This window comes from Tiliqua scincoides, chromosome 10 (assembly GCF_035046505.1).
Source record: "Tiliqua scincoides isolate rTilSci1 chromosome 10, rTilSci1.hap2, whole genome shotgun sequence".
In the NCBI taxonomy this organism is placed as follows: domain Eukaryota; kingdom Metazoa; phylum Chordata; class Lepidosauria; order Squamata; family Scincidae; genus Tiliqua; species Tiliqua scincoides.
In genome coordinates this window covers 15,766,256-15,791,626 of record NC_089830.1, presented here as the reverse complement: position 1 = coordinate 15,791,626, position 25,371 = coordinate 15,766,256, and the positions used below count along the sequence as shown (strand labels likewise).

Here is a 25,371-nt window from a genome sequence, read left to right as displayed (position 1 = left end):
TCATGCTGACTTATTGAGGGCTTCAGAAGGAGTGCAGGTTGAGACACGCTCTCGAGTTGTGTTCCGGGCTCGGCTGAAGCTGTTCTGTTCCATCCGTGACCGGAAAGGGAGGCAGAACTCTCGGAAACACCTCTTGAAATTTTCATCCAAGAAAGCATAAAGGACAGGATTGAGACTGCTGTTAGTGTAACCCAGGGCTATACAGAAATGCAGGCTGGCCATCACGTAGGGGTCCTTCTTGTTAATGCCCACGAGGGTCCAAACGATGACAAAGATTTGGATGGGGGTCCAACAGATGATGAAGGCTGCCACAACCACCAGGACCATGCGTGTGATACGGCGCAGGTTGCGGTCCTTCTCCTTGGAGCCAGACAGGAGGCGGACGCTTTTCAGGCGCAAGATCATGAGTCCGTAGCAGATGGTGATGACCAAAATGGGTACCAGGAATGCAAAGATGAAAACACAGATCTTGGTGACGGTATCCCAGTAAATCTGAGGCTCTGGAAACTGGAGGAGACACATGACAATGCCACCTGTATGGGTGAAAGGAGATCATAAAGTGATGTTTTTGAATGGTGGAAACCCAACCCCCACTAAGAGAGAGATAGAAAGTTGTCCAGTTCAGTAGCGTCATTAAGGTTTGTATTCCCCAATACAGGAGGTCAGCATGTCATCCCTATGATGGACTTTGTCCCATGAAATGGGCAGGGCAATGCCCTGGCTAGTGGGTGAGGTGATGCACCATTGCCCTGCCCCCCTGGTCTTTTGGCTATAACTTTTGACAGTTCAATGTGGTTCAATGTGGTTTATTTCAATGTGGTTTATTTCATTGCATTCTGCATGAAATGACACATTGATTGATTATATATATGGCATTATTCCAAAATGGCAGAAATTTAAAAATTGTAGCTAGTAGTGGTGTCACTCTCCTGGTATGTCACCCGGTGTGGCCAGCACACCCCACACTGCCCTAGTGATGTCACTGGTGTAGTTCCTAACATTGCTTCTCAAGGTTTCGCTGGCGCAGATGCCTATTTACGCTTCTGTCTGTTTCACTGAAACACACACAGGAGCATTAGGCCATGCTGTTGTAATTCAAGACGGGCATCTGCATAATTGAAGCCTCCTGAGTCTGTTTTGTACACGGCTCAACCATATCCGCACACTAATTGGCACTCTAAAATGAAATACATCAAACTTTGTTCTTGTCGGGTCTTGCGTTACCGTACAATTGGAGTTCATTTGCATTTGGATGCATTAAAGTTCAGGGACCCCTCCTCATTGTCCCTGACACTTCAATCCTATCGGCAGCAAGTGGAAATACACTGGAGACATTGTCAAAGATCAGGTCAACGTTTGATATATTTCAGGAGTGGCTAAACTTTGGGAAGGAGGCAAACTAACTTCAGGTAAGGGATGCCACTGGCAATATCAGGAAGCACAGGAAACGCAATATAGGGAGCACAGGAAACAAAGCCCTTCCTTGTCCCCTTAGGTTTGCCAGCAGAGACAGGTCACCACTAGGGACAGCTCAAAATCTCCCATCACTGGAGGCAGCATGCCAAATATTACCCGCCTTACATGGTGATGTCCCAGCCCACTTTGCCCCTCGCACTTCCTCCTGGGAAGACTGGGAAGGGAGAGAAGTATGCAGGAGAGAGAGTGTCAGACTGCATCCGATATACTCTCTAGACCCCCAGTTTCCTCTCCTTTACAATTCCTCATCTTCTTTTATAATCCAAGGACTGGGAGGAGAAGCAGTGAAGGTGGGCAGGCAGCTAAAGGTGGGTATCCCTTAATCTACAGCTAAAAAGCCAACACCCATGAACCTTCCCAGAACGTGAAGCAGAGCGCCAAGTGCTACACCTTAGTGGTATATATCAGCCACCTCCACTGTTATCTTTTTCCCCCTTACTCAGATGTTCAAGCCCACAACTGTCTCCTCATTTCCTTCACTCCCTGCCTCTTTCTTTTTGCATGATGGAGGCAGATGGTTGGATGGGTGGGACTGGGAGCTCTCCATCAGTCTGCCATCTTAGCTCAGCCCTGACAATTTCCAAGTACATCCAAGCCCTTTCCCCTAACAGGAAAGCACACATCTTTCTCCATCAGGTGTGGACTGATGGTTGAGTCGGTGGCACTGCTTGAAGAGTTAAGCAGGAGAATATGTGGTTTTGTTTTTTGATGGGAGACGCTGCGACAGGCTGAAGCAGCAAGGAGTTGCTGTTGAACTGATTAACCACACAATGAGAGAAGTGTGGAAGTATGTGAGGACCTCAAGGAACCTTGAGGACCTGTCGAGCCTAGAGCTACAGTCAGTGTCATCACTGCAAGGGGTGCGGGCTGCACCGGGTGATCCATGTTGAAATATCATAGCCAAAAACCCAGCAAGGGCAGGGCAATGGTGCATCACCACATCCACCATGCAGGAGGTTGCCCCACCCACTGCACTGGATGAGGTCAATCGTGGGAGAGACATGCTGGCCAGCTGCAGTGGGTGACACACTAACCCTAGTGTTTGGTTGGCAACCTTCAGTCTCGAAAGACTATGGTAGAAGCCTACAGCACCCGGTATTCCCAGGTGGTCTCCCATCCAAGTACTAACCAGGCCTGACCCTGCTTAGCTTCTGAGATCAGACAAGATCAGGCATGTGCAGGGTAACAGTCGCTGCCTAGTGACACCACTGTATATGATTGCCTACTGAAGCTCAGTGGCACACAGCCAGAGGAGATGACTACACTATGAAGGCAACACCTGGTGACTGAGGATTATGTGATTCACAGAATATATTTGCAGAAACCCCATTAAAAAATGATGGTTTCGAACTGCCTATATAAACTGCCTTGAATACTGTTTAAACCAGTTGTTCTCAAACTTTTTAGCACCCACTTTTAAGAATGAGAATCTGTCAGAGACCACCAGAAGTGATGTCATGACTGGAAGTGACATCATCAAGCAGGAAAAATTTTTTTCATAATCCTAGGCTGCAGTCCCACTCACATTTATGTAGGAGTCAATCCCATTTATTATCATTGGTAAAAGCATTTACATAGTAGCTTGTTAGAAGTACAAAGCTGGAACATTTCCCAGATGCAGCCACATATTATGGTAGCATGAAGTCTAATATATTATATATATTGAAACGAACGAGGGCCCACCTGAAATCAACTCTTGACTCACTTCGTGGGTCCTGACCCACAGTTTGAGGAACACTCGTCTAAACCACAGAGAAAGGTGGTATAATAATACTGAAATAAATAAATAAAAATAAAATATGCATCCAGGAACTTGCCTTCAGATCTGGTAACAGCCATGATCATGATGGGCACCCCAATAACAGAGGAGAGGACCCAAATGCAGACATTGATGATCTTGGCTTTTGCTGGGGTACGGAAATCTAAGGCCTTGACCGGATGGCAGACGGCAATGTAGCGGTCCACGCTCATCATGGTGAGGGTGAAGATGCTGGTGAACATGTTGTAGTAGTCAATGGAGAGGACCACCTTGCAGAGCACTTCTCCGAAAGGCCAGGTCTCCATCAGATACTTAGCGCTTTGAAAAGGCAGTGTGCTGGTGGCCAGAGCATCTGCGAGGGCCAGGTTGAAAATGTAGATATTGGTGGCTGTTTTCATCTTGGTATACCTGGATGGATGAGATCACAAGAGAAGCATTAGTTGTGGTCAGAGTTGGTTTGCTGCACAGGGAGGGTGAATGCCTTCTTTAGGCTGCTGAAATGATCCTGAAATGTATCCATTTTTCAAGCTCTATTATGGTTGTCTTGCTTTGCTGTTACAAAAAAAAAGGAAGGGCTGAGCATGACAAGTATTGGAAGGTTCCAGAGATACCTTCAGTTTAAGAATGTTGGGTAAAAATATTGGACTTGGCTGAAATTGACACACTTATAGTAGTTTTTCTTTTCTTTTTTTAAAATATCTTATTTATTTACTACAGATACAAGTAAGGAAAATGGGTTATACTTAGGGCTGGTACAACACAGGTTACACATGAGGGTATTGGCCCTAGATTCCAACATGCATCATTCAATTTAAAAAAAACAACCACAATAATCATCAGTACAAAGGCTATCATATTTATCAGTATAAAAATTTGAATTTGCCGAAACACTCAATATTGTTTAACTAAAATTATCTATCCAGTCATAAAAAGACTTCCAATATTTTCTTGCTCTATCTAAATCTCTTTCTTTCATTCTTTCTGTTAAAACTTCCATTTCTGCTATTTCATAAATTTTGTCTATTAAATTTTCTCTAGTTGGCACATCTGTAGATTTCCATTTTTTCGCAAACAATATTCTTGCCGCTGTAGCAATATGTACAATAAGGTATTTGTTACATTGGTCTTTAATTTCTGATGTCACATTTAGGAGGAATATTTCTGGTTTGAATGGTAATACACAATGCAATATCTCTTGCAACGATTTATGTATCATTTTCCAGTATTTCTTTGCTTTTTCATATGTCCACCACATATGATAAAAGGTTCCTTCAACCTCTTTACACTTCCAACACTTATTTGATAACCAAGAATACATTTTTGCTAATTCCTCTGGAGTTAGATACCATCTATAAAACATTTTATATAAATTCTCTTTAAAAGACGCTGCTTAATATTTGTATTTCAAATTTGGTTCCAGTCATCCATTGATATATTATATCCGAAATTTTTTGCCTGTTTAACTGTCTCATCCTCCATTCTTATCTCAAGGAGAAAATTATACATTTTTTAAATATACGTTCCCTCATCAATCAAAAATATTTTATCAAAACTCATATCTTCTTCATAAAAACCTGTTTTTGGGTCTTCTCGTAATCTTGTTCTTATTTGCATTTCATTCCAACAGTTCAATTTTATTCCTTTCTCTTCTAACTCAGGCTTACTTAGGATCTCTCCTTTAATATTCAGCAGATCACTGTATGATTTATTTTGGTCTCTTTTAATCCAGTTCAGATTAGTTGCTATTTCAAGTGGTTTTATCCATCTGGGTAATTTAGAATATATCTTGTATTTTATCTGATCCCATATCCAAATTAAAGATCTTCTTAAAACGTGTTGTTTAAAATATCCATGCTGTTTGACTTTATCATAAAACAGGAATGCATGCCAGCCTATTTGTAGATCATGTGCTTCTAGTGTTAAAATTTTCGAATTTGGTGTGAGTCCCCAATCTTTTATCCAGTTTAAAGCTGCTGCTTGATAATATAATTCCCAGTCTGGTAATCTGAATCCTGCTCTTTTTTTATCCTCTTCACTTATGGTTTTTCTTAAAGGGAAGTCAGTACAAACTATACATGAATACAAAAACGCATTTCATTGTTTTCTCCTGATTGAATCCCAGAGCTACAGCAACTGGGGTGATGATGCTTTCTGAAAACAGCCTGAATTCAATGAGCCCTGAAAATTATTCATGGGAATAAGGAACAGGACTACAAATGCAATGATTGTACAGCTGATCAAGAATAATTGATGCAGGGTGAGCATGTCAAAAGTCTCCAAGGTTTGATGATGACACTTTTGCAAGGAAATTCAAATACAACTCTTTGATAAAGTTCACACCCACATCACGGAGGGGCTCTCCCTTATTGGGAGTTTTCAGACAAAGGCCGGATGAGCACCTGTCAGGGATGCTGAAGCTGTTGCCTTGCACTGAGCAGAGCAGTGAACTACTTAAAGCACAATCCTATTTTATGCTGGAGCAGTCAGGCCAGGAGGCCTGCACTGTATCCAGCACAAGAGTGGGGCCAGAATTGTCTCAGCCGGAGGCAAGGGGAAACTCTTCCTTTTACCCCCAGGTAAGCCACCATAGCCCCAATGGGTCTCCTCGAACCTGTTCCACCTCTGCACAAGACAGAGGAGAATGGAGCAACTTGAAGCCACTCTGCTCTGCTCAAGGAATCAGCATTAACAGGCAGGTCCCAGCCCCACCTCCCGCTCCCCGCCCTCCCCCTGGAATGCCCTCCGCCTGCTCTCCCCCACCCTGGAACGCACCCCCTCCTGCCTCCTCTCCACCAGCCCCAGTCTTCTGCCTCGACTGAGCTCAGCCGATGCAACCTTCCTGCTCCAAGCCGCCACGGAGGCTGGATGCAACCTCTGTGCTCCAGCGCACTTCCATGGCTTTACGGCACTTTTGAAACCCTCCAGGGTTGGCGCAAGGGACTTGCGCCAGCCGAGCATGACGTTAGGATTGCGCCCTAAATGAAGCAAGCACCTCTCAAGCACCTTCCAACACAATCGTTCCATGATTTAATATTCTATCTGGCTTGTCTTTGTGGGAATGGGCTGATTCAGCAGGGCCCTTCATATGCTCTCACATAGCCTCTGACAATCTTGGGTGTGCACAGTAAAAATCACAGCACCCAGTGGTGTTGCTAGCCACCCTGGAGCCTGAGGCAAAGGTAAAAATGACGCCCTTCATGCCTCAGCTGGAAATGATGTCACTTCCAGGTCTGATGTCACATCTGCAGATTTTTTTTTTTAATCACAAGCAGCTACTGGGGTTTCTGGCCACTCGCTCCTCTTCCTCCACTGCCAAGAGGTGTGAGTAACAGTGCAGGCAATTGCTTGGGCAGGCAGCGAGGCTGTTGCACTGAGCAGAGCAGTGAACTACTTAAAGCACAATCCTATCTTATGCTGGAGCAGTCAGGCCAGGAGGCCTGCACTGTATCCAGCACAAGAGTGGGGCCAGAGCAATTATAACCCCTGCACCCCCTCTAGCTACACTACCGACAGCACCCTTTGGGGTGTGGGGACCCAGATCGCCATCTCACCACGCTCTGGAGCTGGCTGTGCCTCTTGGCATTGTAGTTTGGGTTTGTCTGCAGAAAAAAATATGTACATCAAGTTTATAGAAAAGCTGTAGAAGGATGTACAGCTGTAGAGGAGGTTGGATAATTTTGCACCTTATTTGGAAGAAAAAGCAGTCATTTAGAGAATTCAAAAGGAAGAGGCAGTCATTCTCTCCCCTTCCCCCAAGAATTGTCCTTTGTATGTTTCTCTTGAAAAGGTTCCCATTGCAAATGAAACCAATTTTCTCCTTTATCACAGATACAGGACCAGCCACACAACCTCCTTAGTATGATTGGCTGCCTGTCTTGTCTCTTCTTTGAAGTCCGATTTGCCACTGACTAAATAATTATTATCTATTGTTTTATTTTCTGCCAGGTTTGCTTTCCAAAATCAGTTACCATGGGAAACTGGGCTCCTGGAAATTTCATGATTAACAATAATCGTCTGAAGTTTTACTGTCTCTCAGAAGATGTAATAAGCTTTGCATAAGAAAAGCCCACTGCGTGGTGGTTGTTTTGTCTGCATGAGCAAGAGAAAATTAGAGCTGAAACCTCACATGTGAACCGAGGGTGACAAGTAACAAAGGTGTTTTTATTTTCAAAGGCTCACCTTTTTTTCAAAAAGACTCACCAGAAAAAAAACAAAAAACTGTTTTCAGTTGCAACATTTTATACTGAATGTTTGGCATTTCAGTTGTATGCCCAATTTTATCTTCCTAGTCAAAGTGTTTTCCTCTAGGGCAGGAGTGCCCAAACCCTGGCCCTGGGGCCGCATGCAGCCCTTGAGGCCTCTCAATGTGACCCTCAGGGAGCCCCCAGTCTCCAATGGGGACTGGCCCTCCAGAGATTTGTTGGAGCCTGCACTGGCCTGATGCAACTGCTCTCAGCATGAGGGCGACTGTTTGACCTCTCACGTGAGCTGTGGGATGAGGGCTTCCTGCACTGCTTGCTGTTTCATGTCTGTGATGCAGTAGTGGCAGCAAAGGAAAGGCCAGCCTTGCTTTGTGCAAGGCCTTTTATGGGCCTTGAGCTATTGCAAGACCTTCATTCATTCATATAAATTAGAGATGGAACTTAAATGAGTGAATAAATGAATGAATGGGCTCATTCATTCAACCTTTCTGGCCCTCAGAACACCCTCCAGACACAATCAGAACACAGTTCTGGTCATGTTCAGTTGAGTGGGCCAGGGGCTTTCAGGGGACAAGAGGTTGGCTGTGGGCCAGAAAGAGGTTTGCTGCAGGCTACATCTGGCCCCTGGGCCAGGGTTTGGAGACCCCTGATATAGAACATGATGATATTTGAAAGTACCAAGATTTTAACAATTATTGCCAGTAGTGGTGTCACCCCCCATGTGTGTCACCCGGTGCAGACCGCATTCACTAGCGACACCACTGGCAAGAGTTACAGGACAGCAGCAGACCATGGGAGGGGGGAAATTAAAAGTGGCAGAGTGATAGATTGGCTGTATTAACAGTCATGTATCTAAAAATAGGCATGCATGCTCACATATGTGCAAGTGCAGCAGTCATAATGCACATCAGAAGAAATAATCTTGGCATTTGCGAGGTCAGTTCTTTTCTGGTGATTTGCCCCACCCCTCATTCATAATGCAATTTGCCAAGGAAGAACACACTCACTGGATGTCTTAGAATCCTTGAGGAAGATCGACTCTGCTTTGCATAATTAAAATGCAGCCTGCCTGCATAGATTTCAGAGCAAGTCTCTGTTCAATTAAATATGACTGTAGGTCAGTGGTAGGGCATATGAGGAAGTTCCAGTTTCAATTCCTGGCAGATGCAGTAAGGACTGTGAAAAACCCTTCTCTGAAACCCTGGAAAGCTGCTGCTGATCTGTGGAAACAATACACTGGACCAGGGGTGCTCACACTTTTTTGGCTCGAGAGCTACTTTGAAACCCAGCAAGGCCCGGAGATCTACCAGAGTTTTTTTTACAATGTTCGCGCCATCATAACATATAACATTTATCAGCTGCGATACAAGGACATCTGCAAGAGGGATCTGAAGGCCTTAGGAGTGGACCTCAACAAGTGGGAAACCCTGGCCTCTGAGCGGCCCGCTTGGAGGCAGGCTGTGCAACATGGCCTTTCCCAGTTTGAAGAGACACTTGGCCAACAGACTGAGGCTAAGAGGCAAAGAAGGAAGGCCCATAGCCAGGGAGACAGGCCAGGGACAGACTGCACTTGCTCCCAGTGTGGAAGGGATTGTCACTCCCGAATCGGCCTTTTCAGCCACACTAGACGCTGTTCCAGAACCACCTTTCAGAGCGCGATACCATAGTCTTTCGAGACTGAAGGTTGCCAACTAGAGGTACAATGTATGTTGGTGTACCTTGAGCCCCACTGAGTATAACAGGACTTACTCCTGAGTAGACATGCCTAGGATTAGGCTGTGAGGCTGCAATCCTAGCCACACTTACCTGGGAGTAAGCCCCAGTAAGCCTTACTCCCGGCGTTTCCTCCCAGAGGCACCTGAAGGGGGGGGGTCGGCACTCCGCGATCTACTCATTTTGCCTCGCGATCTACCGGTAGATCGCGATCCACCTATTGAGCACCCCTGCACTGGACAATGTTCAGATTACAGTATACAGAGGTTTCCTGGTATCTAACAGAATCAGTCCCAGATCCTAACAAACTTTCCAGGACTGACATAGCTGTGTCAATGGGGCATGTTCTGCACATTCTGCAGTTGGGGGGGGGGCCAGTCACGGAAGGCCTACTCAAGGTAAGGGAATGTTTGTTCCCTTACCTGCACTGCCCTTACTTTGACTCTGGAAAGTTTGTTAGGATTGTGTCCTCAGTTGTTGTTATAAGAGATCAACATTATATACAATAGTTGTAATAGTGATGGACTGCATATATCAGGAATATGAGAGTCAGGATTAGGCAGTGGTTCTTAGACCTGGAAGATCCAGGTTCAAATCCCCGCTCAGCCACGAAGCTTCCGAGGTGACCTTGGGACAATGACGCTCAGCCTCCCTCAAGGGGTTGTTGTGAAGCCAAAAGGAGGGAAAGAACCATTGTACACACTCTTGACCTCCTTGATATTGTGAAAAAATAAATATTTCATACATCTGATGAACCTGATTTCTGCTATACAACTGAGTCATTTCCTGCCAGTTTTATCTGTGGTTTTTACCTGGAAGTGTTTGGGATCACAATAATCCACATGAAAAATGATGATCATAGATGATCATAGTAATTTTAAGCACTTCTTTGCTAAGAGACCAACATTCCAAGGCAGCATGTGCTGCTGTTAAGTCATTCATAACAAAAGAATGAACTGAACAGGTTTCCAATGAAACGATAAAAACCTGAAGTCAATGATGAAACAGCTGCCGATTTTGCAAAGACGAGAGATGACAGATTAAAACCAGCTGGAAAACATGCTGGACTGAGCAATAGAGGAGTTTCAAAAGTGTATCCGGCTCAGTGTATCCGGACACTCTTAAGTGGGGGGGGGGGGGATGGACACTCTATTTCTGGAGTTTTATTGGGGACTGCAGAGTGCAAGCCGGGATCTCTATAACCACAAAGGCTAAACTTGTTTACCTATTAACTCATGCAAGGAAAGCGCCCTACAGGTAGACCACAGCTGCGATACAAGGACATCTGCAAGAGGGATCTGAAGGCCTTAGGAGTGGACCTCAACAAGTGGGAAACCCTGGACTCTGAGCGGCCCGCTTGGAGGCAGGCTGTGCAGCATGGCCTTTCCCAGTTTGAAGAGACACTTGGCCAACAGACTGAGGCAAAGAGGCAAAGAAGGAAGGCCCACAGCCAGGGAGACAGACCAGGGACAGACTGCACTTGCTCCCGGTGTGGAAGGGATTGTCACTCCCGAATTGGCCTTTTCAGCCACACTAGATGCTGTTCCAGAACCACCTTTCAGAGTGCGATACCATAGTCTTTTGAGACTGAAGGTTGCCAACACAACATTAAAACAAGTGGAGCAACTCAAGAATTCAACTTCTGTACTTGACAGGTAAACTCAAACCATGAAATTCAGACAATATGAATTTATAGTAAGCAAAGATTTGCATGTGGGAATTAAGTTAATAAAAGGGTAGAAATCTGGTCCTCAGTTTTCAACATTTTGTTGGCAAGTGGTATATAAATATTCTTATCATTATCAACAACCACCACAACCCTCACCCCCCTGATAAGTTCCTGCACCAGGACCCAAAACATAGCGCTAGTTCTCACTGAATGGGTCATAGCCCAATCCTATGCAGGCCTTAGGCTGGTGGAATTGACATTGAGTCAATGGAAGGTCTGGGCTCCTGGTGCTGAGCTGAGAATGGCTCGTGGAAATGGCTGGTGTGTGCGCTACTGGATCACAGCCACCACTGGTGCCAGTAAGTTGGTAGTGGAGGGTGGGTGGGCTGTGGATGAGGATCGAGGCAGGGATTGGGGCTAATCAGGGGTGTGTCAGAAAGGGCAGGGTGGATCAGTAGTGCTGATATCCTATGTTCCCCACCCAGTCTTGACTTGCCTCCTTGTAATTGGGCCAGCTAAAAAAACCCATTGAGGACGATGGCATCATGGGTAGGTAAGTAAAAATTTATTCTATTTACTGCTCCATCACAGCATGGTCTCAAACTGGAGCATGGTCGCAGCACATGCTGTGGCAGGTGCCACAGCATGCTGTCTGATAGTGATGGAGTGTCACAGTGATGGTAGGATAGGGCAATAAATGTTTGTTTTGGATGTATGACTTCAGACTGCAGGTGAGGGCTCACATGACCAAAGCATATCCCTTAACAGATAGAAAACTAGCATGTCAAGGAACAAAATGAGACTTCTCCCTGACATACTTGCTTTCTATTTGCAAGGTTCCCCCCACCCCACCCCAGATGTCGGGACCATTCAATCTCATGAGAATGGCCTACTGTCTGGTGGTACCACTTCATCGACAATTAGGCTCATTTAATTTTGGGATCCCTACCCTCTGTCTCCAGTCTGTCCATGTGCATAGACTAAATAGAACATATTTTTTTTGCTTGGGATTTTGCAGTGGACGTTTGGTTGATGTGAGCTTTCACAAAATACCCCTGGAAACCATTTGGCACTTGAAAAATCCTTGATCTGGATTGCCCAGCGCTTAAGGTGCTATCAGAGATAATTGCTCAAAATGAATCCTAGCAGCAAAACGAGTCCCATCAGACATACAGCTTCTTACCCATCCAGGTTTCCAATCCATCTGGCCTGGGTTGAGATGAAGGTGAACTTTTGATTGCATTCTCAAACTTTAGCTTGAGAAAGCTTTGATGCTGCTCCAGACTAGAATTTTAGGGGGGTGATGGACTTCTTATTGCTATTTATTTGAATTGCTTTCAATTCATCCTGCTTCCCCCTAAAAAAATTCATTACACGATAAGCCAGTGTTTCTCAACCAGTGGTGCTAGTACTAGTGGTGACACTGATAGTACTTGAGGTGGTGTCTGGTGGTACTTGGAGTCCAGTGGTATGCTTGGAACCCCTAGACCCTTGCCAGTGCAACCAGCATTGCAAATATGACAAACAGCAGGAGGAGGCTTGGCTCAGCAGGTAGAACGCTAAAGTGTGCTTTTGATGTGCTCAAAAAAGCTCTTCTGTCCATCTTGAGTTAAATCCCTGAGCCAGGATTGGCACATCTCGTCCCTATTGCGCATGCATCTGAGTACACAACTACAGCTAGAAACTTGGTTTTTGTTTCTTTAAAAATCATAGATAGAAGCTGGAAGATTCTCAGGAAGATTCTCAGGAAGCAGAATTGGATGCTCAGTTTCATAGTGTCATTTCTTGTCTCCTGCAGAACTGCTGTTTGCATGATCCCAAATAAGCTATACATTTAAAAAAAATGGTGTTGTGCACCTTTGATATGCACAGTGTGATACTCATCATGTGAATCAGAGCTGAAGGTTCACAACCCTTGTCAAGTCTGGGGCGTGCAGGGGGTGCGGGCTGCACCGGGTAAACGGTGTGGGGGGGGTGACACTACTACAGACCATAATTTTTAAAATCTTGGTGCTTTTGAATAATACCATCATGTTATACATATATCAACTGCTGTGCAATTTCATGAAGAATGCAATGAAACAAATTATGTTGAAATATCCCTATTCTACCAAAAGTTACAGCGAAAAAACAGTGGGCTGGGGCAGTGGTGCATCACCACGCCCACTACCTGGGGCATTGCACTACACAGGAGCAGGTCCATCATGGAGGTGATGTGCTGGTGTCCCGCACTTGGTTACAGAAACTTGATTCACCTATCTTGAATCAGGATAGTCTGGGCAGGAGGTCTGGCTCAGTTGGTAGAGCTGCCACCTTGTATGCCTGAAGATCTGAGGCTGCCAGTTCAAAACAACCAGAAGAACCCGAGTGTCGTATACTTGGTCTTACTCCCAGGGTTTTGTGGTGCTCAGAGTTGTTGGTCTGAACCCTAGAGCCCTCAAAGATCCCTGTTCGGTAGTACTGCCACCACCCTGTAAGAGCCAGTGCCTCAGTCCAGGGACACCGAGACCCTCTAGGCTTAACTATATCCCTTGTAGGCACTGAGCACTTTCTTTACTTAAAGTCTCAGTCCTCAAGTTACTAGTCCACAATGAGGATTTTTGGTAGCTTGCTGAACGGCTAGGCAGGATTCTGAACCTTTGTCCCCAACAGACAATGAACCAACATGGTAAAAAAGATTTTTACTTTATTAAGTACATAGGTTTACAAAAGGTTACAAAAGGCAGCAAATGCTAGAGGCATAAAAACTTCTAGGAAACATACCAGCATAAAACAACAAAGCTAACTGGCTAACTCTATTATTCTCTTACTCTCACCTGGGTCAGCTTCTTTTGTAGATCCTCAGGCCAGTTACCTATGGCCACATGGTCCTGGCGGGGCAGGATGTGCACCCACCACCTCTCTCACCCAGAGACAAGGAACAAAGACCAAAAGCTCCAAGACCCTGTCCTCCGGAAGTGGGCTGGAAGCTCAACCTCTCAGCTCTTCCCTCCCCCCTGGAGATCTGCAGCTGCATTCCATCCTTGATGGGCGTCTTTCTGGCTGCCTAGGTGCTACATTATCACCTTCCATTGAATTGTAAATCCTGGCAGCTAGGACTGCAAGCCCCTTGCAGGCCCCTTGCAAGCCCCATCTGTGTTACTGCTTTAGCTTGGTTCAGGCTTTACAATGCTACTAGGCCTAAACTGTACATATTCATGACACCGAGAACTGAGACACACTTATATACTGATGAGCTGACCCTCATGGCGGTGGCAGAGAGGAGTTGCTGTCAAGTGGAGCGAGGGAGGCGAGGGGCCAGAGAGAGACAAGAGCAGGAAGGAATCCAGCTAGTCTATGAAAGACCAGAACTAGACAATTGTGAAAATCCCTACGGGGGTTTAGAACAGCCTGCCTATGTAAACCGTCTTGGATTAAAGTCTGAGGAGAAATCTGACGACCAAAGAAAGGCGGTATATAAATACCTGTATAAATAAATAAATAAATAAATCTTGACTCAGTTAATGAGATGTTGTCTCCTGTGGGGAGTTCATTGTCCTATTAAGAAACAGCAACCTGTGATGGACATGTTAGATTTCCCCCTCTTGCCCAAGTCTGGGGCTGCTGCGGGGCACAGTTGGAAGCATTTTTAGAATTATTTTTCTATAGTTAATTAACATATTATATAATTTACGTACAGTTAAAATATTCCAAAGATAAACATCACCATGGTATATCCTACTGGGTTTTTTTTTTGGTTATCATTTTTGATAGACCAGAGATATTTCAAAGCCGTTTGTTTCATTGCATTCTGCATAAAGTTACACAACAATTGATATATAACATATCAAAAATATCAAGGTTAAAAAATTTTTTTATAATCATAATTACTCACCCCCCTTTGTGTGTCACCCCCCCTAGTGGTGTCACCCCCTTTGTGTGCATCACGTGGTGTGGCCCATACCCCCTGCACCTCCCTAGCAATGCCAGTGTGTCAGCTTGAATATTTCCAAGCTATGCTGCTGATGGGAAATGTCATAACTTGGGGGTAGAGCAACTACAGTCAGTTCTCATTATCCACTGGGGTTAGATTCCTGGAAAACCTCATGAATATCAAATTAGTGGATACTGAGTCAGCCTATGGGGAAAAATGGGTTTTTTTTTTCCAGGGGACCCACTTCAACAATGGGGCAGTTCTGCCTTACCTGCCCCCCAGCTCCACACGTCCCTGGATCTAACATTAAATGCAGCTGATGAGATTGAATCTGTACATTTTGCTAGATACATGCTAGATACTCTCATCATCACCAGGGTTTTGAAGGTTCAGTTAGAGTCTCTGAGATGGTGAGGACTGGAAGCAGACACAGATGTATCCAACGATTCTCCACGGGCCAGTACCAATGCTAATTTGATTTTGAAAATTGACCCAATCCAGACAAATTTCTAAAAAACAGGGAATATAATTAGCTGGCTGTGCTTATACAAATCCTCTCCCCCATTCTGCATGGGTGTCTCTTCCTCTCCCCCTCCCCCTGCATGGTGCTGGTGCTGAATTCTGTTCTTGAGGATGCCACTTTCTCTTCTTCTCCTCCTGCAACCTCTCTCGCCCCGCCTACCCAAGTGCACCAGCAGAGTATTAGTGAATAACGAGAACCGAGTTGTGGATAACGAGAGGTAGGTGGCAATTCTACCCCTTGCACATAGCAAATTCCCACTCACTGTGTATTCTACTCCACATGACTTTTTATTGTGTTAGGTTTTTCAACTGAACTTGATGCTCTGTGACTATTATTTATTTTGATCATGCTAGCCACTGATATTAGAATTACCTTTATTTATTCTGCTTGCGTTATGTAGTCTAATAGATTTTATGTACATTTTTGTGCTAAATTTTATGTATTTTAATTATTGTAAGCCACTTTTGGTCTGCTTATCAGGGCCATAAGTGGACTGATCTTGCACCCTGCCAGTGCAGGGCAATGCCTGCCATCATAGGAGCTGCCAACAGTAGGCAGCTCTCTTCCAATTGCTTGAGATGCTCTGCATGGGAAATGGTGGGCCGCTGAATCACCAACAAAGCAGGTAGTTTGGAGGTGGGGCAGTTCAGGGGAGGAATGTTGGCAATTTGGAAAGTGGTGTAGCTCATGAACGCGTAGCCCAGTGCAGAGCTCAAAATGATACCCCGGAAGTGATGTCACAACCAGACGTGACATCACACCTGGGCTTTTTAAAAAGCGCAAATTGGGGCAAACCTGCCTCCCCCCCCAGCAGTTCACCACCCACTTGATCTGCCACCTCCCCCCAGCCAGTGGCATAGCTATCTGCTACCTCGGATCAAAGAAGATTTTGTAGTCCCCCCCACAACAAAATCAAGTTTAATTAAGTAAATAAATAAAAACGGTGCCCTTTATGTTGGAGGAAATTAAAAATAGTTTCCTCTTTGGGGGGAAGCAGAGTAGCTTAAGCAGTGGACCCCCCCCCCTTTGGGTGTCACTCCAGGGAACCTCCCTCACCCGGCTGACTGCTAATCAATAAAAAAGACCAAGAGGCAATGGCTTGTTAAAGTTGCAAAAAAGAAGTTATTTACTTACAGTTCCATTAAGTGTATATTTATAGCATGTGATTAGGATCAGAGGTTCAGCTAACACTTAGAGATAGCAAGGCCCTGGAGCTGCCTCACCCTGCATGCCTTGTGCTCAAGATGGCCTGGGCATCAGAGCCCTGGCATGCGCCATCTTAACAGGTCGGTGGTCAGAGGACAAGAGAGAAGTGCTCAGAGGAGAAAACAGGGTGTGGTCAGGGTGTGGTTAGGGCCACACCCTACAAGGATCACAGAGAAAACAGGTAGAAAGGTCAGAGTCACTGGGTCATAGCTTGACCCCTTCTGGACAGCATCCTGCCCCCTCTGGACAGCAGACAGAGTTGCAGCAACTCCAACACTTTTTGGTTAGAGACACTGTGCTGGGGTGAAGAGGGACAGTTATTCTTTCCCAGCTAAATATAAGAGGAGCCCCACTTGAAAAAGTGCCTCTTTATCAGTTAGCAGGAGTAGCTGTATTATGATACATGGAAAAGAGAGCTGACTCATATTCACACCTTATTGATTCCACACTGTGTCATAATGATATCTCATTGGCTCTCAGAACAGTCACTCTCATAATTCAGTTTTGAGTTAAAGAAATTCACTTTTTGTTCCACGAGGCAGTTGCATTTTTGTTTTCTGGTTAATAGCCCCACTGGTTTGGGGCAGGAAGTGGGCTGGGCCAAGTGTGGGAGGGGGAGAATTGCTGCAGTGCACACTGAGATTCAATCCCTGGCCAAGTCTCGTCTCTCAAGCCTAGTGCTATAGCCAATGAACCACATAAACTTGATCTTTACCAAAATCTCCTTCTGCTTCTTCCAGTAACAGGGCATGACATATGTGACACCACGTGAGCCTTGAGGATACTGACTACCACTATACAATTTTAACAGCCTATAATCCAGAAGATATTGATGGGGTTCAAGCGGCCATCTTGGTAAAGAAGGAGCAAAGAACCTGAATGAAAGTTCCCATGGGAGCAAGACCAGGGAGAGAAGGTCCATACCTTCTCAAGCATGGAATACGCACGGTTGTCAATATAGTCTGCGCTTTATAGAGTAGGTTTATTTTCCCCTTGTGAGTTACTGTTTGTTTCATTCACAGGCAGAGTTAGGCCGGAAAGACCTTATAAGATGGTTGCTGTGATCTAAATGTGCTGGGAGAAGGGGTAAGAGAGACTTGGGACAAGCTAAAAAAGTTCTTGCCTCCAGCCCTGTTCTCAATCATTCCAGATTGTCCGGACTGGGTTTTTTGCTTGGATGTGGAGCTAAGCAGGCCACTTTGATAGCCTGCCATCTGTTTCATCAGTCATCTTTTCAGCCTTCCTGAAAAGCAGAGATTCATAATAGCCGCTTCTGCTGTAACCATCTATAGTTTCACCTATTTTATTTACAATCAGTTCTCTTTATATGAATTCTCTTTACCTGTGAGGGGCAGAATTACCTTATTTCATCATCCACAACCCTGTTCTTGTTATCTGTGAATACTGTACCAGTGTACTTAGGGTCGGAGGGGTGGGGGGACTCAGTGAAACTCCAAGCAAGCAAGTGGGCAAGCGTGAGAGATGTAGGAGGAGGAGGAGAAGAGACAGTGAGTGGCCTCTTTGCAAACAGAAGGCAAGGAGTTTTGCTTCCCCTGCCTGGAACAGCTCTGAAGGGAGGAGGAGGGGCCACTTGCACACTACGGGAAGACTCCCTGCAAAACTTAGTGCTTTGCACCCCCCTCTAGCTACACTACTGGAACACCTAAACCCAAGTATTGAACTGTATCAGCCATACTACATGGGGCCCTCAGAGTCACCTGCCTTGCACCATTCACTGGTTCACTGCACCATTAAGGAGAGTTAGATTGTAGATGCTTTGAAATCCATAGCAAAGACATCCTGTGTTAAGTATTACTCATCTTGCCTAAGGGGTGGGAGAAGATAATAGCCAGCATAACTTGTAACCCAGCAGACTATAAATCTGTGAAATCGGAATTTCAAAGGATGGAAGAGAAACTTTAAGGAAGAAAATGCCCCAAGCTAGCTAAAACATCAACAGAGGAGCAGGAAGTGAGATAAAGAGTGGGTTGTATAATTCCATTCTCAACTAGAAGTCTTGAAAAAGACATTTCATCCCAAGACGTACATGTTTATTAGAAGCCTCATTGACTCATAGTGCAGTCCTAACATGCGCTGGAATAGACAGGCTGACTGGCCTGCATTGTATCCAGCACATTTTAGGTGAGGCTCAGAGTAAGGGGTCTTGTCCTCTTATCCTTAGCAACACCCCAGTCAAGCTCTATGGGGCTACTCAGATTTGCAGCAGCAAAATTGCTGGTGCAAATCCGGGTGGCCCATGTAAGGCTGACCGGGCATGGAATGGGGGTTAGAATCTGGCCTCAGTGCCAGACCCTGGCCTCAACCTCACTCCCTCCCGCACACGGCTTCCTCAGCCCTCAGAAGGCATTCTGAGGGCCAAAAATGGCCACTTCTGGTTTTCAATCGAAAACCGGAAGTGACAATTTTCCATCTACGTAAGGCCTTAGAATGCCTTCAGAGGGATGATGAGGAGATGTGCAACCTCCTTGGCCCTCAGAATGCCTGGGGGGGGGGCGCTGTGGCCAGTGCAGGGGGCTGCCTCTCCAAGTGGGGAGCAGCGCTCCTGGAGGTGTGCCCCAGGTGGTAAGGAACCCTACTGACCTCAAGTGGGTAAGTGTTGGCTGGGTTGCCTTGGGGATAACATCACAGCAACTAGACATGCCTTTCCAGAATACACCTTCTTCGGAAAAAAAACTACAATCTTCTCTGTTGCACTAACCTGAACTTCTTCCGATTTTCTTCATTTCAAGCCTAGCCTCACTTAGGAAGTTTCTTCCTAGGAGAAGACACACTTTGTGTGCATGCTCTTTCATTCCCCTCGTCCTTCCATGCCCTGGTGGTTTCCTGGGCAATTTCCCTAGTGGGTTATCTATTCTCTATCCTCCTGCCCCACAACCAGTTAGACTGGCTGGCCTCTTTAACTATTCCACCACTTGAGCCATCCATATGCAGCATGGACTGTGTAAATGTATGGTGCAATCACTTCTATTCTCGTGCTGGTCCCCCAGTTACCTTTGTCAATTATATTAATTCAAAATACACCTGACCATGGTCAGCATTTTTTTTTTTAGTGTGAAGCCTTTCACTCCTTTCCAGGAACCACTCTGTAGGCTGTGTGCATAAAAACCAATGGCCCAAACCCCAAAATATACATACATATGACCCTGAGCATCCTTGGTAGCAGCCTGCGAGCACAAGAACATAAGAAGAGCCTCGCTGGATCAAGCCACAGGTCCATCTAGTCTAGCTTCCTGCATCTCACAGTGGCCCACCATATGTCTCAGGGAGCACACAACAAGACACTTGCAGACTGGTGCCACTCCCATGCACCTGGCTTTCTGAGGCAGCCTACTTCTAAAACCAGGAGGTTACACATACCCATCACGGTTTGTAACCTGTGATGGACTTATTCTTCAGAAGTCTGACTCATCCCCTTTTAAAGGCATCCAGGTCAGATGCCATCACCACATTTTGTGGCAAAGAGTTCCACAGACTAATTACACGCTGGGTAAAAAAAACCAAAAAACTTTCTTTTGTCTATTCTAGCTCTCCCAACACTCAATTTTAGCAGCTATCCCCTCTATCTTTCCCTCTATCTTTCCACTCTATCCATCCCATGCATAATTTTGTATGTCTCAATCATGTCTCTCATCAGGCGTCTGTTTTCTAAAGAGCCCCATATGCTATAACCTTTCCTCATAAGGGAGATGTCCCAGCCACATAATCAATTTGGTCTCTCTCTTCTGCATCTTTTCCATTCCCACTGTATCTTTTCTGAAATGTGGTGACCAGAAATGGACACGATACTCCAGGTGTGATCTTACCATCAGTTTGTATTATAACAGGGGCTGTTTTGTTCTCAATCCCCTTTTTAATGATCCCAAGCATGGAATTAGCCTTCTTCACTGCCGCTGCACACTGAGTTGACACTTTCCTCAAGTTGTCAACCAGCACCCCAAGATCTCTCTCCTGATCCATCGCAGAAAGCTCAGAATACGTCATAGCTGCTGGACGTGGATATCATCCACCCCAACCATTTCTACTTTCCGATAGTCACTGTTTTCTGGGACCTGCAATGTTTTGCTTGTTCACAGCAACTAATTTTAGGGCCCAATCCTGAAGATCCAGTGCCAGCCCTTGGCTGGCAGAATGTTGCAAACATGCCATAAGGCAAGAGCACCAGGTCAGTGTCAATGCACATCCATGCTGAGCTAGCAGCAGCCAGAGTCCTGCTGCACATTGCCCAGAGCAAGGCTGGAGCTCCGGGTGGTGGAGAGATGCGTTGGGGCAGGTGGGAGGTATTCAAGGGTGAGGGTGGGTGGGAGAATGTGTGTGTGGGGGGGGAGGAAGAGGGCAGGACCCACAAGATCTGTAACCTTGCATTGTACCTCTTGGCCCAACATGGGGCCGCTCAGCTTTGAGCTGGTTAAATAGCTGATGAAGACTTAAGTAGCCCCATTGCGGGGCTTGGGCCTTCCCCCAAGGAGCTGCCAGTGGCTGCCCAAAACAATTAGGATGCAACTGTTGCCATTTTGGTGCCATCGCTTCTCTTGATGCCAGGCAGCTCAGGATTGGGCTGTTAATCCTGTTAATTAAAACTTTAGTGGTTCTGTTGGTTGGGAACAAAGCAGATTATCGGAGTTCTTCATGATATTGAGCCAGTTCAGATCATCACTGCTGAGATTCTTCCAAAGCACTCCGAAATACACCAGCTTCTGGATTTATATGGCCCAAAGAGGAAACCCACAGAGATAAAGGAGGCAGAGGAAGACTAGAGCAATAACCTTTTTGAAAGGGATTTCATATCCCCCCTCTCTTTGGACACACGCACCAGCAGCCCAGTCCTAGCGAACACTGATGAAGCAGGGCAACATGGACTATGCTGTATCCAGTGCTGGAACTGGGCAGGCTGCAGGTCTCCTCCAGGTAAAGGAACCTTTTTAGCACAGCTAGATCGGTAGGGGGGGGGCGGCAGCGAAAGGATAGGATTGTGTTGATAAATAACATTTGGAAATGGTATAAATAATTATAAAGGTTTAGAAACCGTAAGGGGATTTCTCCTTTTAGGCTTTCTGTATAGCAAAATATGGGACATTTTCATCTAGCAATGCTCCCTGCCCCACAACATAAGCCATGTTACTGCACCTAATACCAGTGTTCTGTCATCTCATCTTGAATCATGCTAGTCATCAGAACATACAGTTGGGACCTCTGTTTTCTTGGATTCTATCTGTGGATCTGGCTCAACGCTGGTCCCCCAAGCTGGTCCCCCAATGTAGATTGAGCCAGACGTGGCCCAACTTGAACCCTCTGGGGCTTCCTTGGAACTTCCCCGGGCTTCAGAATGCCTTATAAAGGAAAAAAAGTCACTTCCAGTTCCCCTCCAGAAACCGGAAATCACTTTTTTTTTTTTTTTTTTTGGCCAAAATTGCCAATCTGAAGCCTAAAGAGGCTGCAGACGATCCAAATGGCATCTTTGGGCTTCAGAAAGCCATCTGGAGGTAACTGGAACATAACTGCAATCGTCTTCGGGAGGCTTAAAGGGGCCCAAACTGCGGGTTTTAATTATCCACGGTTTTTGGTATCTAAAGGAGGGGGGGGGTTCAAGAGCAGATCCCCCGTGGAACTCATGCAGTGTTAACTCTGTTAACATGTTGAACTGACTGCAACTTACTCACTACAACTACACAGCTGACACCAGCTTCCACTCTGCCTACTACACAGTCAGAATATGAATCAGGATGAGCTCTTGTGTTCCCTGCAGGAACACAAATCACCTGCCCACAGGATTGGGTATTCCACAGTGTGACTCATAAATAGCAAAATAATCCCACATTGGCACCACTGCTCCTTTTCCCCCAGATATATATGTGAACAGTGACTCACAACCAACAAGAGAACAACAATTTTTCTCAAGAAGGGGGATCTGAGCAGAATTGTTTTGAGGTGTTGTGAAGTATAAAAATAAGCCTCTGTTGTTGAAAGGGCTTGTATTTTTGTTGTATATTTGTATTCAACTGGATGCCCCAACTTTCTTGAGCCAACTCAGCCCAAGGCATTTGTTGGCCAAGAAGCTTTAAGAAAATGGCTTTCTCTAAGGTTCTGTCTGGCCATAAGCAGAGCTAACTAAAAATGTGCAAAACATAATTCTTCAGCGACACTCTTGCCGTGACTTGCCAGGCAGGATTTAAAGGGCTATAAGTCAGTGGTAATTTTGTAATGTAAGGAGTCCAAAGTTTAATTCTTTGGCATGCCTAAGCTAGCAGCTCTATCATAGAGCCATCTGAGCCTCTGCAGAATTGCTCCTAGGTGGTGGAGATAATATAGGACTCATTGGACCAAAGCTCTGGCTTGATCCAAGGCAGCTTCCTATATTAGCTAGGCACCAATTGCATAAGCAATTAATCACACTGATTGTCAAGGACCAGGATGTATTGCAATATGTTATGTTTTCATTGAGACTGATGCAAATGAGTATATCAATATCACATCAATAGGAGGCACTAATTTTTTTTTTTTTACATTTCTCCATACAATAAATGCTGTTTTGTTATGAACTGAATCCAAGAGAGTTAAAAGAACACACTATATTGTTTCCAGAGTTGTTCATTTTCAACTTTATGTTTGTATGTGCTTCTCTGTTCCCTGAATGATTGGAAAATGTTTTCAACGCCAAACATACAAGCCCATAATGTTTGCTCTGAAGTCCAGAAAAAACATACGCTTGCACAACCAGGTTGTTCTTTTGCATGCTTGCACTGACAACACAACTCAGTTGCATTCTTGTCACATGTACCATTTATCAATTGTGATGCACACAATTCTCTTCTTTTCCCTCACAGGTGCATAGATTAATATATCTAATATGCATCATGTAGATGTTTTCACATAGAAACAGCAACATCAGCAAGGGAAAGCTTTGTCTGTTATAACAGTCTTCATCCACTCCAGTACACCAAATGTAATATCCTCTCTTTATACACTTCATACACTGCACAGAACCAGAGAATCGTAACCTCACACATGGAATCTATAGCGCTATTACAGAGACAAGTATATGAACACACAATGCTCCATTATTTTGCAGCTACAAAGGTACCCGTGAAGATGCAGTATTCTCTCCAGACAAAATCTCCTGTTTAATATTCTGTTGCTATGCTAACTTCCATATGGTGTTCTCAGAGGACACACAATGTACAAAATTCCCTCTGCCGTCCATACATGATCTACACCACTCTGACATAGGGAATACTTAATGCAATCTACTCAGTACATGTAAGTACAGCCTGCCTCTCACACATTTTCTCTCCTCCCACAATTTGTTATAATTGTGACACATATACACACATATAATAATTGGGTGCACATGAACTTTCTTTAACACACACACACACACACACACACACACACACACACACACACACACACACACGTCTCTATTACTATAAGCTCTCACTTTCAACCTCTTAAGTTTGAGCCACACAGATTTTTCTACAGACACATGGGATTGTCTCCTTCTCCAACCCCTCTGACACTCAGACACATGTGGAACTTTCCCCCCCATACTCCCCAGAATGAAGCTGGGGCTACACAACCAGAAGCTCTGCCCTTACCTGACAATGCCATACATTACCAAGATATTCCCCAACAGCCCCACCACGCAGACTACGGAATACAGGGCGGTGATAGCAATCGCGATGATGATCGAAGTGGTGTTCTTCCTCGATGCTGGACTCGTGGCATTGGACGTCGTGAAGGAACTCAAGACAAAGTCTTGCAAGGTGCTGTTGTAGTCGGAGTAGCTTTCAGCACTGGGAAGGGTGGACAGCTCCATAGCCGGCGGGAGCTTCCTGAACCCAACCTGAGATGGGAGAAACTGATCAGAGGGTCTGCAGTTCAAAAGCTTGCTAGGAGCTGTCCCTCTGCCAAAGTGCTGAATGAGAACAGCCCGGTTGCTCCGAGATTCTCTTTTCCCCTTGCAAAAGGCATCCAATTTTTGTTTTGAAACCAAAACTGAAAAGGGGGAATTAGATGCTAGGATGAAGGCAGGAGCTCTGGGTAGGAGTCATTGGCCAGTATGATCTGATCTAGCTCTTCTGCACGCACACTGTTATAGATCCAGCACTGCACTGCCTCCTCTCTCCTCCACTGAGCATCTGAGCATTTTCAAGCCTTACGAATGGCTGTGATTTCTTATTTTAAAAAGGGGGGAAATCTGGCATTGGAAACTATGAAGGCACTGCAGATTAAAAAAGGGGGGGTGACACTCACCCAAAACCATTAAGGGTTGCTGGGGAGAGGAAAATATTTTTACACATGACTCTTCCCTGCTGTGGAAACACTCTCTGCTCTGCTAATGTGTGTCATAGGGAACCACTGATATTATAGTGGATATATCTGCTTCCAATAATGCTGGTACCTATTTGAGATATTTAATTGTAATTGAACAAGGAAATAGGGGTGCAGGGGGGGGGAAGGGTGAATTAACCATGGCACATCCTATCTGATGTTCCATATGGTTTGTCCATGGATGTTCCAAACCTCCTATTTGATGAACAATTCAAGGGGCAAGATACAATCCTTACAGGATGAATGCCACCAAAGCTATCTGTTGCTCCAAATTGCAGCTGTTGTTTCTTCTTATCAAAGTAGAAAGTTAAGCTCAAACATATTCCCAATGGCTGCATCTCAGCTCTGACATTTTTTCTTCTGGAGGCTCACCACACTCTAGCTGAGTGTTTCCCAACCAGTGGTACTTGAGGTGGTGTCTGATGGTACTCAGAGTCCCCTAGACCCCTGCCATCCAGCAATGAGACCAGGAACATGACACAACGAATAGCAGTAGGAGGCTTGGCTCAGTAGGCAGAGTTCCAAAGCATGCTTTTCTGCACTCGAAAAAGCCCTCCTGCA

The 25,371-nt window shown here is 45.3% G+C and overlaps 1 protein-coding gene and 1 pseudogene across 1 annotated transcript; both read right to left on the bottom strand.

Annotated features, from left to right (window-relative positions):
* Nucleotides 1–24,295, bottom strand: OPRD1 (opioid receptor delta 1). Its single transcript, XM_066638395.1, has 3 exons — nucleotides 24,075–24,295; nucleotides 3,294–3,643; nucleotides 1–533 (listed from the first exon to the last, which is right to left on the bottom strand). Exons 1-3 carry the CDS (start codon nucleotides 24,293–24,295, stop codon nucleotides 1–3), a joined length of 1,104 nt encoding a protein of 367 aa, XP_066494492.1.
* On the bottom strand, nucleotides 2,557–2,673 carry LOC136661745 (5S ribosomal RNA; annotated as a pseudogene).
* Nucleotides 24,296–25,371: the final 1,076 nt, after the last annotated feature.

What these genes read in the sequence shown, in the direction of transcription:
- OPRD1 (XM_066638395.1), bottom strand. Translation starts at nt 24,295, where the DNA reads ATGGAGCTGTCCACCCTTCCCAGTGCTGAAAGCTACTCCGACTACAAC. An exon ending in GTAATGTATGGCATTGTCAG is followed by an intron (nt 3,644 to 24,074) that starts GTAAGGGCAGAG and finishes TCATCCATCCAG; the next exon opens with GTATACCAAGATGAAAACAG. An exon ending in GGCTGTTACCAGATCTGAAG is followed by an intron (nt 534 to 3,293) that starts GCAAGTTCCTGG and finishes TCACCCATACAG; the next exon opens with GTGGCATTGTCATGTGTCTC.